This window comes from Papaver somniferum, chromosome 10 (assembly GCF_003573695.1).
Source record: "Papaver somniferum cultivar HN1 chromosome 10, ASM357369v1, whole genome shotgun sequence".
Classification (NCBI taxonomy): domain Eukaryota; kingdom Viridiplantae; phylum Streptophyta; class Magnoliopsida; order Ranunculales; family Papaveraceae; genus Papaver; species Papaver somniferum.
In genome coordinates this window covers 35,365,385-35,380,594 of record NC_039367.1, presented here as the reverse complement: position 1 = coordinate 35,380,594, position 15,210 = coordinate 35,365,385, and the positions used below count along the sequence as shown (strand labels likewise).

Genomic DNA, 15,210 nt, shown 5'->3' with positions numbered 1-15,210 from the left:
ATTTTGACAACTCAGTTTATCTGATCACAAGACACATTAGATATCTTCTATTAAAGAGGAGTAAACGATTTACCGGAGACAAACCCAGATCATCAGTTAAACTTCACGATCGTGTTCCTCCTAAAAACAGAAATACTGTCGATTCTGATGATGAGGATATGCCACAGTGCTTCAAGTGTAAAGGTTTTGGTCATTTTTCTAATGAATGTCCAAATTGTAGAAAATACACTGGAAACAAAGGTCTTGTTGTAACTCTTGATGAAAAGTCTGATCACTATGAAGACGAAAAACCAAGTGTAGCACTCTTTTGTGAAAATATCACTTTTGATGATTGTAGCAATACTCATGTCAATTTTGTTATTCTTTTTAGAGAAACTTCTTCAATAGCCTTGGAAGATGAAATTGATTTTACTATGTCTAACAATAAATGTTTATCACAGGTTTCAAGTACTTCATTTTTCCTAGAAGTATGTTCAGCTACGATACCTGAACCTTCTTCCACGTTGACATGTTCTTATTGTACTTTAAATGGTAATGAACTCTTTAAATGTTTTGAAGTACAAACATAAAGTAATATATGTCAACAAACTACAACGGACAAAAAATCGTTTAGCAAACAAGCTCAAAATTTCTCTAAAGTCAAATCCATCTAAGGTATGTAAATTTAACTCATCTCTGAAGAAGTTAATTACTAAAGAAAAAGTTAGACCTTTGCAGAAAATAACTAGGTATAAACGATCTATGAAACATGGTAGTGAGATTTCCGTACATGAATTACATGGTGGACAAATTATTGTTCACCCCAACACAGTCTAATTATGTCGATGGCGCGTCTTGCCTTTTTTGCACGATTTCAAGAGACAACAGTGTTTGCACAATCGGGATTTAGGAAAAGAATATATAATGTTCATTGTATTTTGTTTTCTTTTTCTAGATTTTGTTTGATCTTTTCATATCTTCATACGAACTTTCCGTGTTCACCAAAACATATTCTGATATCTATGCAAATCCTAAAGTAATAAACAAATCGAGAAATACGTTTTATAGATGGGTAAGCTATTAGGGATCGGTCCGACAATAGATCCCCAAGTAAGGGGTCAGTCCTGCTATAGATTCCTGGAGCAGTCCTAGTATAAATCATTTTTTAAGGGATTGGTCATAGAATAGATCCTTTGATTCCTTTTAAATTCGAAACAAGTTTTACAAGTCAGTTTCCTTAAACTCGTCTAATTAAACATAGTTTTCTAGGCATGGAATCAACCCAAAGATCAACACATTAAACTAGTAACGAATTATCAAATAGTGTTTCGTCTTAATTACGAAGCTCAAAAGATAAATATTATACTTCGTAACCCAATAAACCAAAGTTGTATGAAACACCTAGTATATACCACCTTGACACTTTGATCATAACTTAATGATCAATTCACCAACACCAGAGATATATAATGTACTTCATATGTTATGTTTTCAATATAAACGACTTTAAGGAACATAGATACAAATGGGAACAAGTCAAGTATGTATTACTAACCTCAAATAAATGGATGATGTGTACGTTTATGTGTATACGTCTTCAGGTTCTCCACATTTCTAATGTTCCTAATCTAACTAACGAAGTTGACTCTAGTAGTCTAATCAAGAAGCTTCGAGTTTGGAGATAAAATTTAACAACCAAACTTGACATACTAACTCTTGGTGGGTTCAACCGATCAATGTAAAATTTGATCTTTGGTATTCGTTTCCTTAACCTTAAATTTATTTCTTTATTTATTTTTATCTAGAAAGTTATTTTTCGTTTTTTTTAACATGGGAGAAACAATTACCATGGAAGATCGTACTGAACTTGGAAAAGATTTAACAGAACAATTTGATAACAAAATTGATAATCTTACCAAGCTTCTAAAGAAACATTTAAAAATTGAAGATGAGAAAACTCTGATGAAGATAAGGAGTCATCACATACACAAACCAATTCCAAGGAAAAGAATAAGTCTTATTTTGTTCAATCACATTTATCACATTTATCACATATAATATGTAGTATAACTTCCTTATGTGCAAAATTGTATATATTATATCATATACATAATCGCTTCAAATCTTTTAATTTGATGGGATAATTTACATGAGAAGGGATATTTTATTTTTTAAAAATATATCGTGTCAAAACTGTTAAAAAACTGAATGAATAGTGAGAATTATGAAATACACGGTGAGATAATCAGTGTAAAGAAAAATTATATATTTGGGGGCCCTAGACGGTCGCCTAGGTATCTTATGCATCTGGTACGGTCCTGGATGGTTTCCTTGTACATCCTAAAAAATAGCTCTGCTGGTAATGTGAATCCATTGAGAACAACACCCACAAATGTGAGATAAAAAATTGAATATAAATTTTTTGTTTGATTTTTCATCTATGAGCCTGTCATCATTATCATTAATGGCCAGAAAAAGAGCTTAAGATGTTAACAGCACAACTGAGTTCAGTGAGTATGAATTTTTTCTTAATATAGGCGAAAATCGCATCAAATGCATAATGTATTACTGGATAGGATATCGATGAAAGAAGAAGGAAACTAAAACAGGGACAAGCATGACCACCCTGCACTTTCTATCCAAAAGGAGAACCATTTTAAATTCCCACCGCCAGATGATATAGAGTTGATGAAGAAGTCGCACTGCGGTATAGCTTATAGCTAAAAGGATAACATGGAAGAACAAAAACATGTTAAGCTTGTTGTTGTATTAAACCCATTGTTTCTTCTATTTTCCAAAGAAAAAATATAAGTGCTTGTAGATGTAGTGTTCACTTTAAAAAACATAAAGTGAGATTTATATGAAAAAAAATATCAACACTTTATCATAATATAATGGTGCCTTGATACAACACTATCACTTATCAATATCAACAATCAAAATCAAGATAATCAACAATCAAAATTATCTCGCAGTTCTTTAGTACTTCACTAACCAACCAACTTTTCTTTACGCTGCTTTAATAATAAATAAATAATATAAAATCTAAATGCCATTTTCAATTACTTGACCTAAATTATTAAGTTTCAATAATTAATTGAATGATGCAAAATTAATTATCTTGATAACTAAGAGCTTTGCTTTAAACAGCATGTAATAATTATCTAAAATCTGAAAATCATTTTACGTTACTCGAATGGAATTATTAATTAAGCTTCAATAACTAACTGACAGGGATATTAATCTTCTAAAAGTTAGGTTCAAAGTCTAAAATTCTTAGTCCTTCAATAACTAATTGACGGGAACATTAATCTTATAAAAGTTAATTTCTAAGTGTCCTTTGATAATTAAGGTACCTCATCTTCGAAACCGTAGAGAAATTTTTATTTCTCTTGCACTTTCACTATTCACTGGCCACGATTTTGCAAAACAACTTAGCCACACTTGGACTTAAAATGTCAAGATACCAAGTACACCACAATATTTTCGATATCAACTTATATGACACACCCTTGCATGATCTAATACAGATAGAGGCTGTCAAAAAAATAACAATCACAAGGTGTACACTTGGTATGTAGAATAGGTAACGAAACCAAACCTAACTATAGGTATCAAACCCAGTGTTTGATTAATGTACAAGTGAAGTTACTTTATCATTACTAAAACGATAATTATAATGTAGAAATTAAAGTAAAAGCACACAATAAGATTTTATTAACAAGGAAACTGCAAATGCAGAAAAACCCCGGGATCTAGTCAACTTATGAATACTCTCAGAATTAAGCTGCTATACAAAGACTACTACCAACTTCGTATAGTTGAGAACAAGTAAACTAACTCCAAGTTACCTATAATAGAAAATCTATAAATTAATGTTGTTTGGACAACCAAAATTTATTATATGAATTAACCGATAAATTAATTTATTATTAACTTGTAGATAAATTTATTATCAAATAATTATTTTCTAAATATTATATAATATTAAAATTTTCAAAGCATCCTTTAATATTCCACTTGGCTTTATTATTCATTGTATATCAACTAAGTACCCAATTTATAAAGCCCTTCAATATCCCATTTTATTACCACATTGAATAATTTCTTGCATATATGTGAGAAAACAACACCAGAAATACTTACGATGTTAAGAAAAATTAGAGATGAAATTCACTATGATATTGATACTAGTAAAAAAAAAAGATACTTGAATCATTTAAAGAATTTTTTTATAAATCATTAATGTATTGAATACATATGCAATGAATTATTACTTTATATTTCACATGGGTCTACATAGGTAATCAAACATGTATTATTTTATAATTTTAGCGAATTATTAATTTGGCACGTTGTTCCCGACACAGGATCGGCTGAAAATATTATTCTAAGAGAGTTTATTAAATTACAGAGTATTAATCAATGGAGTTTCTACTATAGTTCCTTCAGCATCTCTGCGCCTACTACCAATCTGGTCGCACGTAAATCCTAATATAGAGTCCACTATCTCAAGTTGCTTCACCCATTGTGAAGACTTCAAGCACACAAATCCTTTGGATCGTACTCCTAAATAGTAAATGACTAATTTATATTCGGTAATCGCTCTAAATCTCAAGAACTAAATCAGAGATATATGTTGAGCTAAACAAAAATGCTCTTCCTTTTGAACTAATAAACTCCTTTGTTAGGTTTAGATCAACCAAGATCTAGATGATCAAGATAGTCAGATATAAGTTCATAACCTATCAGGTTCAGATTCTGAAGAGAACCACCAAATGGTAGATCATCGATCTATATAACAAGATATAATATGTGTATCAAAGATAAACAAATCTATGGCGGAATAAGTGTGGGCACGAAATAAATCACAAAAATCAGAAACCAATAAGAAATCTTCGTGCGTTCGAATCTTCAGTCTTCAATGTACCTGCACAAACAAACTTAATTGCCTTGTGATCAATCATGAACATAACGAAGTATGTTAACAATAGATGAGTACAAGCTATCGTCAGATCTAAAGACAGAACTGAACTTTGTCTATCCTTGATCTAGTTTGAGCGACCTTATGTCAAAAGAGAAAGATCACAAGAATAACCAAATTAGGTGAATATCAAGGTTCAATATATGTTAATCAATCAAATCAATAATCGAAAACTAAAATAGAAATATTATTCTAGTTTCCCATTAATATTACTATTTAGGCGCTTCTTGGTCCCACAGAAGACTTTATTAAGAGATTTTTCCTAATTAGGTTACTCTCCTCTCCAAAATAGTATTACAAGTAATACTATTAGTTGGCTATCACTCTGATTGCAAAATGAAGTGCGAGTGTTAGGATAAGTTTGTAAGATAAACAAACTTCACTATTTATAGACCAAGATAGTTTGGACACCAAGGAATTTCCATAACCGAAAATATCAGAAGATATGCAATTAATAAACACCAATTTTTGGTTTTGTCGAATTCCAACCAATATCCAACTAATATGCTGAAATCCCTCATGGATGACAACTCAATATTATATAGTATACAAGTATACTTTATTAGTATATCTTCCATAAATATGTTTTACTTAGTGGGAAAATAAAACATATAAATTCGAAAACCCTAATTAAAAGGTTCTCAAAAATTTCGTTTCGGGATCTCACCTTTGACCATCTAGGAATATCTATGAACAATGAAAGAATAAGAATTTAGCATGTCTTCAAATTACTCACTATGTCGACATCCTGAATTTTCCTTAATAACAACTCATATTCTGATATTCACACAAACCCTAGTTATTGGGACCGGTCATGCAAGATATCCTCAATATGAATCGGTCCTTCTATAGATCCCCAAGGAAGGGACCGGTAGGAATCAGACCACCAATCCCATTGATTCCTTTCAACTAAGAAACAAGTTTGAAAACTTTGCTTTCTTAATCTCATGGAGTTAAACATAGTTTTCTAGGCACGTAATCAACCTAAAGTTCATTACACAATCTAGTAACAAGTTACAATGATAATGTCTATTGAAAATACAAAGTTCTAAAGATAGAAGTTATACTTCGTAATTTCAAGATACCAAAGTTGTGTACAACTTGTATGTTCTTCCTTGACACTTTGATTATTAAGAAATGATCAAGTCTCTATTTCCATTCACTACAACATGAGGACCTTACCAGGGACAAAGGCCATTCTCACTAAAGTTTTAGGCTCAAATACCCTCGAGCATATACATAAAAGTATATATACCGTCAAATGAATTGTTCCATAGAGTGATTTTAGTAGACTAAATCAAAAATGCGTTTTGGTATCTAAATTTGGCAACTGACTTGACATACCAACGCCAGTGATTTCAACCAAGTAATGCTATAACAATGACATTAAAGGGTGTCCAACCATTTAAATCATCAAGGATTTTAGTTTTTTCTTCTATACTAGAACTCGGCTAAGATGAATACTATCCATGATTCCTTCAAAGGATAAGCATGCTTAAAAAAATATCAAAAGATAAGCTTGTAATTTCCTTTTTTATTTTCGTAGTGACATGTCAACTATGATGTGGAATCATCATAGATAAACAATTTGGTCTATAAATACACGTTCTAGTGATTTTTTTACGAACTAAAAAATAAGTGAATAAAAAGTCTACATTTCCTCCATAAACTAGTCATTAGATATCATTTGATTTCGCCTATTTATTACTAGACGTGACTGCGGTATTAATAGATCTTCTATAAATTTGGCGTGAGTTGATAAATTGGCACCAATACGTTATTAGCATGAACCATCAGATCTATAAACTCTTAAATCAAGAATCACTCACTTTATTCTAAAAAAATCTCTCGTATTAAAAGTTACAACGCAAGAAAAAAATACTTTCATATAATTAAGTATTCTAAATATAACTATCTATTACAATAACAATGGAGTCAACAAATCTCTAATATGGGAACCACCATTTCTCTTGCTTTAGAAGCAAGATAAGGAAAAAACCCCAAAATCCAACTCCAAATCCCAAGAAAACAATAGTACACAACAGAAATATTTCTTTTACATCTTATTTATCTACTTCATTCACAGGATTAACATCATAGGTTTTAGCATTATGATCATCCTTTCAAACTTTCTCAGTTAGAAATCCACATAATAAATCATTCCCGAAAAAAGCTGAACCATCCAAACTCAACGTATCAAAGTGAGATCCTCTTGGAATCATTCCAGTCAGCTTATTGTGAGATAAGTTTATAAACCCAATATTGTCCATTGTTGCTAGAGATTGTCGAATATGTCCAGACAGTCTATTAAAACTTAAATCTAAAGACTCTAAGGAAGTTATGTTGCCTAACGTCTTTGGGATATCACCATAAAATTGATTATGGGACAATCAAGTGAAGCGAGCTTTTTCCATGAACCTATCTCTTTCTGAATGTTTCCTTCAAGAAAGTTACACGATAAATCGATTATTGTGTTGTAATCATATAATGTCTCAATTTGTACCATGATCCCTTTGGTTATAGATTCAATATGATCATCACTAGCATATTTGTAAGAATGATTTATCAAGTTTCCTATTTTTTTGGGAATATGACCGGAGAGATTATTTAGTGATAAGTCTAACCATTGAAGTTTTTTCAAATGAATAATACCTTCAGGAATTGACCCATTAAATTTGTTGGACGTTAACGAAAGGATCTGAAGGTCAGAGTTTGAACCAAGACTAGTTGGTATCCTACCTCCAAATTTATTATTCTCTAAGTTGAGAGTTATTAAACTTGGACTCAACTTATCCGAAAGTTCCTCATAAAACATATTTTCGTTTGTGCGTACAAACGTTAAACTGGAACAATTCGCGAATGTTTTCGGTAATTTCCCGTAAAATAATTAAACTGCACATCTATTCCAATAAGCTGACCACCAAGACATAAATTGTCTGGTAAATTTCCTGAAAGTACGTTCACTCTTACACTAAAATACTTATACTTAGAATGCAGACCTAGAATTTAGGGAAGTTCACCTGATAAATTATTTTGACCTAACTGAATAGTAGTAAGTAATGGAAGCAAAACAATACTCGTCGGTATTTCTCCTCTTAACTCATTACTCCAAAGACTAATTTCTTCAATATTCATGCATTCAGTTTCTTTCGGAATTTCACCAGACAACTTATTATCAGATAAATCCAAATATTTTAATTTCTTTAACAAAAACAAATTCTCTGGAATTTTCCCTCTCAAATGGTTTCCCCCAAGATTCAGATGAATTAGATTTGGAAAACTCCCGATCCATTCCGGAAGCTTTCCTGTCAAATTGTTCCCTGCAAGATCCAAATGAATTAGATTTGGAAAACTCACAATCCAATCAAGAATTTCTCCAAATAAGTTTGCTCCTTCCATTGAAAAATTCTTAAACTTTATCAATTTACCATATTCATTTGGAATTTTTGATGGAAAAAATTGATTATAAGACATCGAAAGAGTTTCGAGATTCGATAAGCTTCCAACTGAAGAAGGGATATCATCCGAGAAACTATTCTGTTTCAGAACAAGTACCCGAAGATCCAAAATCCTATCAAAATTATTAAGAATTTTACTGTCAAACATATTGATGGAAAGATCTAGATACTGAAGCTTCGAACAATTGAAGATAAAAACAGGGAAACCCCCAGGAATATAAGTCACAGAAGAATCAATTTTGATTAAACTTTTCAACTCACAAATGAATTCTGAAATCTTATCTATGTAATACACATATCTAAATAGAAGTCCGGAAACATTACCATCAGAGTCACACTGTATACCTTTCCAATTGCATTGTCTGGAATTTTTAGATTTCCATGATTCTAATGAATCGGGATTTCCAAATTATTTTTTAGGTCTTAGAAGAATACTCAGTTCTTCCTCAACTTCTTTAATTTCGAGCGAGTTTACCAAGAGAAATAATAGAGAAACAATGAAAATGTGATGGAAAATGGTTCCTTTAGAATTTAAGTGGATTTGCTTTGACATCCTTGAGAAGATTGAATTATGATCTTACTAATTCCAAAGTTCGTTCAATTATATAAACACGAAATTGGTTAAAAAGACCAAAATCAATAATTCATGGGTGAAAAGGACAGTTAGATTTTGATACTGTTTAAATGGACAAAAATGTAAAAATAACTAGGATGTAAACAATTTCATCCTACCTATTTTCAAATATTTTTTCTTATTTTTAATTTACATCAGGATACATCCAATTTCATCGTTGCTATTTTTTAAGTTTAAGTCAGGATGAATCTAGTTTCATCATTCTATTTTTTTGTGTCCATTTCACCCAAATTAATTTTTACTCGTCCATTTGAACCATGTTTTAAAAATAGTTAAACAAACGACCCATTTTCCGTAATATAAACAGATTGAAGTCCGTCGAGTGACTTGAATTTGCAACCTAAACTGGGGTATGCCCCGTTGATAAACAAACCGTTACATGGATAAGGGCACACTACTTCAAAATATACAAATTCTTTCTCTCTTTGATAGAGTTGGACGCATACAATATTCAAAACGACCAAAAGAAAAAACATTGTACACGTCCAAAATCCTTTATCATTTTATGTTAAATTGAATGATAGTTGCCTACACTAAATCAATTTAGGCCAAGTATTCGCTGATGTTTGTTGAAAGTGGTTCAACTCAACATAAAACAATTCAACAATACTTTCTTGTACAACAACATTATAATGACGTCCATATAACACTTTGTTTGTTGAAATTAGGTACGAAAACTTAACAAAAAATCTAAAATTAACTGCTGATTTGTTTGTTCATCAAACCCCTTCTACTTTCTCCCTTTTCTTCTCTAGTTCCCAATGAAGTAAGCTCATCTCCATCTCTACTAAGTTAATAACACTCTACTTTTATCAGTTATATAATTCTCATTTTTAGAACATACCTGCATATCACATTACGAGAGCATTGTTCAGAGATAACATAACACGGTGGTAATGGCGTCCATGAAGATGAGAATGGTGAAAGCCGTGATGATTATAGTTGTCTTAGGGGTTCTCTCCGAACTAGGTTCATGCAAAGTTGTGCAATTCATATTTGGAGACTCCCTCTCTGATGTTGGAAACAATAAGAAACTTCAAAAGAGTTTGGCGACTGCGAATTTACCATGGTATGGGATCGATTTCGGCGATGGAATGCCCAACGGAAGGTTTTGTAACGGTCGTACTGTTGCGGATATAATAGGTGATCACATAGGTGTGCCAAGGGCACCAGCATTTCTGGATCCAGCTTTAAATGAGGAGATGATACTTGAAAATGGTGTCAATTTTGCCTCTGGTGGGGGTGGGATTTTGAATGAAACTGGCAGCTATTTTGTAAGTTTGTTCTATCTCTTAGTTTAATTTTGTACTACTCCTGCGTTTCAGTAAGAGTGATATTTCCATTTATTTTATTTTTTCCTTTCATTTTTGCCTGTTTTGTAATACTATCATTGATCTCTTGAACTAGATACAAAAATTTTGCCTCTACAAGCAAATTGAGCTGTTTAAAGGAACACAAGAGCTAATACGAAGGAAAATCGGAGCCACAAAAGCGGCCAAGTTCTTCGAGGAATCCAATTACGTCGTTGCACTAGGAAGCAACGACTTCATCAACAACTACTTGCAACCAGTGATGGGTGATTCATGGAAATATACAGACAGTACTTTTATTGATTACTTGATGGAAACACTAGAGAGCCAACTCAAGGTAAGAAATTGAAAAGTCATTATTCAAATAGTGGTAACTAGGAAATTCAACATATCGTTTCAGGGAAAGTGATATTTTCACTTTTTTTTTTTTTTTCAATTTGGCTAAAGGTATCATTTTTCCTGAAACGGAGTGAGTATGATTTTTTAGTTCAATTTCTTCTGCTTTTCTTTACCTATCCGGACTTGGAATACGTTATGACTAACACTGATCGCATTATACCAAAAATGCAGCTGCTGCATAGCCTTGGTGCACGCAAATTGGTTGTATTTGGTCTTGGCCCTATGGGTTGTATACCTCTCCAACGTGTCTTAAGCTCATCAGGAGGGTGCCAGGTGCGAACAAACAACTTAGCGCTCAGCTTCAACAAAGCTTCAGGCAAGCTCGTTAGCGATTTGTCAAAAAGCCTACCAAATGCTACTTACCAATTTGGTGATGCCTACGATGTTGTTGCAGACGTAATTGCCAATCCAAACAAATACGGTACGTAGAAACTAGAAAGACATATCTACTAGCTCATAACACTGCAAGGCATGATATCTTACACTTAGCTTTGCGTTCTACCAGGATTCAATAACTCGGATTCTCCGTGTTGTTCATTCGGAAGCATTCGACCAGCTCTTACTTGCGTCCCTCTATCGACATTGTGCGCAGACAGAAGCTCCTATGTGTTCTGGGATGAATATCACCCTAGTGACAGAGCTAATGAAATGATTGCCAAAGAAATCATTAGAAAGCTTGGGTATCTGTATACCAATTCAACTTCAGTTGGAAGCCCTTCACCTTCTCCGGTTGAAGCTCCTGCTAAACCTACACCTGAAGCTCCACGTAAAGCTCCCGCACCGAAAGCTACGAATACGGTTCCAGCTAAAGCTCCAACCAAAGCTACACCTGAAGCTCCATCTGAGGCTCCATCTTCTGATGATTAATTAGATCACGAATGTAATGTTTTATTTTGTCGATCGGTGTCGTTTTCATCGATTTTTCTCCAATTTTTATGACCTTTTTCTTTTCTTTTCGCCTATCAGTATTTATATTGCTCGCTATTTACACTGATATCTTTGCTATTACAGTGTTAAAAATTGCCAATGCTATATGACCAGTTTTCGTCTGACAGTTTTCCTGGTACCCTGTCCTTTCTAGCCAGTAGTTTTTTTTTTGTTGTTGTTGTAGAACTGCAATTTTGAGACCTTGACCATTAGCTGCATCATCTAAACAATATCGAGAGAAACTGGACTGGCTGCAGGTACACTTTCATGCCTAGTTCACCAATGTAGCTCATAGAAAAATCATTAGCTGGCTAGGGTCTGTCCCCAACTTCCAGTCGCTTTTGATTTGCTGATTTCTTGCTGCATATGCATTATATAAAGGATGCCGCGACCCAATTTGGTGATATCTTGCTAGAATGCCACTGTGTCCCGACCTAAGCATAAGCAAGGATGTGCATTTATTTATTTTCACTTTACTATTATTGAAAAAAGTGAACACCAAACTGCTCCAGCCTCCATGTATACACTGAATATGGGCTTCATAAATTATGGAAATGTGGGCTTCACAAATTGTTGAAATGATGCACACATATACATGGAAGATACTTGTTTGGTAACAATGTCGACATGGGGATCCTTTGCACATCAAGAAGATATTCTAGCAATATTTTGGAGACATGAACACCCTAGAAGTAAAATCTTGGGTAATTTAGTAAATCCCGGAAGTTATTTACTAAACCCTAGTTTTTTTACCGAGTATATATATATGCTTGATGGTGGGCAGTGCATGATGAAGAAAAACCTTTGGAAATCTTAAAATCCTCGCATGAATCAGAATCCTGATAAGAAGTGTTATATTGGAATACCAATACCTTGGTGATTGCATAGGAGAAACACATCCGTGGGAGCTTACCTATGATTATGGTTACACCACACTACCATGTTTGTGACCCTAATAGTAAGTCAGCTCCTCCACACGTGTTTTCATTCCTTGTTGAGAAGATAGATGTCGTTAGACAATCTTCTTTAGGTTTTTGAATTTGTTACAAAATTTGACTTCACTTTCTCTAATTCATTATCTCAGAACAACCACTGAGATATTTAAAGACTTTTAACTGTTACAGAATTGACCGGTACACAACGTACACAAAACAACCACCTGACAGTTACCTTACACGCTTAACTCACACAAGTTCTCATACACATTCCACACACTCAATTCACACAGTTACAATACACCCATTTTACCTGACAGTAACTTTGATATTCTAACACCACCACCACCACCCCCCCCCCCCCGCAAATCAGGGTTGGAGAAACCAATGACACTGAGCTTGAGTCGCATAGTAGAGAAACGAGCTATGAGAGTGCCTTAGTGAAAACATCAGCAATTTGGTCTTGCGCAGACAGGAAACGAACATCCAATGCCTTTGCAGCTACAAGTTCATGCACATAATGAAAAGCAATTTCAATATGCTTCATTCTATTGTGAAAAACAGATTAGCTGTAAGGTATGTAGCTCCCATGTTGTCACACCACAAAACTGGGACTCTAGGCATAGAAAAGCGCAATCAGTAAGAGAGATTGAACCCACACAATCTCAGATGTTGCATCAGCTAAAGCACGGTACTCAGCCTCTGTGTTTGATCTAGAACAGTTTTCTTTTTCTAGAGCACCAAGAAATCAAATTGGGACCCAGAAAAATAGCCATACCACCAGTGGATCTTCTATCTGACATGTCACCAGCGCAGTCAGCATCTGAGTAGGCCTGTAATTACAGTGCTGAAGCTCTCTTAAATTGCAGACCAAAGGAGATTGTGCCATTCAAGTATCTTAAAGTTCTCTTTACAGCTGACTAGTGTGCATTAGTGGGATTTTGCATATGTTAACAAGCTTTGTTAACTGCAAATGCAATATCAGGTCTAGTGACTGTTGCATATTATAGAGCACCCACAGTGCTTCTATAGAGAACATGATCCTCAAAAGGAGTAGTATCATCATCAGATTTAGATGGTAAAATTGGAGTAGATGTTGGTTTTGCAGCTTTCATTTTGGTCTTGAGAAGCAAATTAGTAATGTACTGCTCTTGAGATAGTAAGATACCTACTGAGTTTTGAGTTGCCTGAATTCCCAAGAAAAAGTGAAGAGATCCCAAATCTTTGATAGAAAATTCTTGACCTAGAACAACAATAAGAGTGTCAATGTCCTTTGAAGAACTGTCGGTGACAAAAATATCATCAACATAAATGAGAATGTACAGTGCAGAATTGGGTGTGACCCTGTAAAAGAGAGAATTATCTTTCTTGGAAGGTAGAAAACCATGAGAACACAAGAACTTGCTTAATCTCTCAAACCAAGCTCTTGGAGCTTGTTTTAGACCATATAGGGACCTCTAAAGTTTACACACATGGTTTGAAATTTTTTTATCTGCATATCCAGGTGGTTGAACCATAAAAACCTCCTCATTTAAATGCCCATGCAAGAATGCATTCTTGACATCCAATTGTCTCACTTCCCAGTGCTTGTAGATAGAAATAGATAGAATGATCCTGACAGTGGTAGGTTTAACCACTGGACTGAAAGTATCTTGATAGTCAATTCACTCCACTTGATTGTATCCTTTATCCACTAGTCTGGCTTTATATCTTTCTACGGAACCATCTGCCCTTCTCTTGATTCTAAAAATCCACTTACAACCTATGACATTTGTACCATCAGGAGCAAGAACTAACCTCCAAGTGTCATTTTGAAGTAAAGCTGTAATTTCATCATCCATTGCAGCTCTCCATTTTGGATCCTTGCAAGCCTCAGTATAGCAAGTAGGAACAGTTATATCCTCGCACACACTTTAAACTTCAGAAGCAAACACTCTTGGTTTAGGTTTAGAAATACCCATTTTACCTCTTGTCTGCATTGGATGAGCATTAGTGACAGATGGAGAGGTAGCAGTAGATGGTGTAGTGGAATCTTGCACTGGAGTAGAGTCACTTGATGAAATATGAACTTCATTAGAAAAATGTAGTGGTGGAGATGCAGTAGCACTCACAGGGATAACAAATGGTGTGATAGAAACTGATGTAGAAGTACCAGAAGAATTAAACAATGAAGCATATGGAAATAAATTGTCATCAAATTTGACATCTCTAGAAATAATTATCTTGTTGGTACTTGGATCGAAACACCTGTAGCCTTTATGCATAATGATGTATCCAAGAAAAATACATTGAACTGATCTTGGTTCTAATTTGTGATGATTAAAATGTCTTAAGGATGGATAACAAGCAGAACCAAATGTGTGTAAGAACTGATAATCGGGCTTCACATTGAACAAACATTATAGAGGTGATAATTCATCCAAATTTGGTGTTAGTAGTCTGTTAATTAAATAATTTGCAGTTTCAAATGCATACGACCAAAAAGATATAGGCAAGGAAGCATGGTGTAATAGGGCTAAACCAGTTTCTACAATATGTCTGTGCTTTCTTTCAGCTGTCCCATTTTGAGCATGAGCATGAGGAC

General features: G+C 33.9%; 1 protein-coding gene across 1 annotated transcript; it reads left to right on the top strand.

The window, feature by feature from the left end:
- Positions 1–9,816: 9,816 nt before the first annotated feature.
- Positions 9,817–11,818, top strand: LOC113319404 (GDSL esterase/lipase At1g74460-like). The gene is made up of 4 exons (XM_026567662.1): positions 9,817–10,329; positions 10,463–10,702; positions 10,936–11,185; positions 11,270–11,818. Exons 1-4 carry the CDS (start codon positions 9,952–9,954, stop codon positions 11,629–11,631), a joined length of 1,230 nt encoding a protein of 409 aa, XP_026423447.1. The 5' UTR covers positions 9,817–9,951; the 3' UTR covers positions 11,632–11,818.
- Positions 11,819–15,210: the final 3,392 nt, after the last annotated feature.

Excerpts from the sequence above, each read along its gene's own strand:
- LOC113319404 (XM_026567662.1), top strand. The coding sequence starts at position 9,952 with ATGGCGTCCATGAAGATGAGAATGGTGAAAGCCGTGATGATTATAGTT. Across the intron at positions 10,330-10,462 it reads ATGAAACTGGCAGCTATTTT|ATACAAAAATTTTGCCTCTA; the intron begins GTAAGTTTGTTC and ends CTCTTGAACTAG. Across the intron at positions 10,703-10,935 it reads CACTAGAGAGCCAACTCAAG|CTGCTGCATAGCCTTGGTGC; the intron begins GTAAGAAATTGA and ends CCAAAAATGCAG.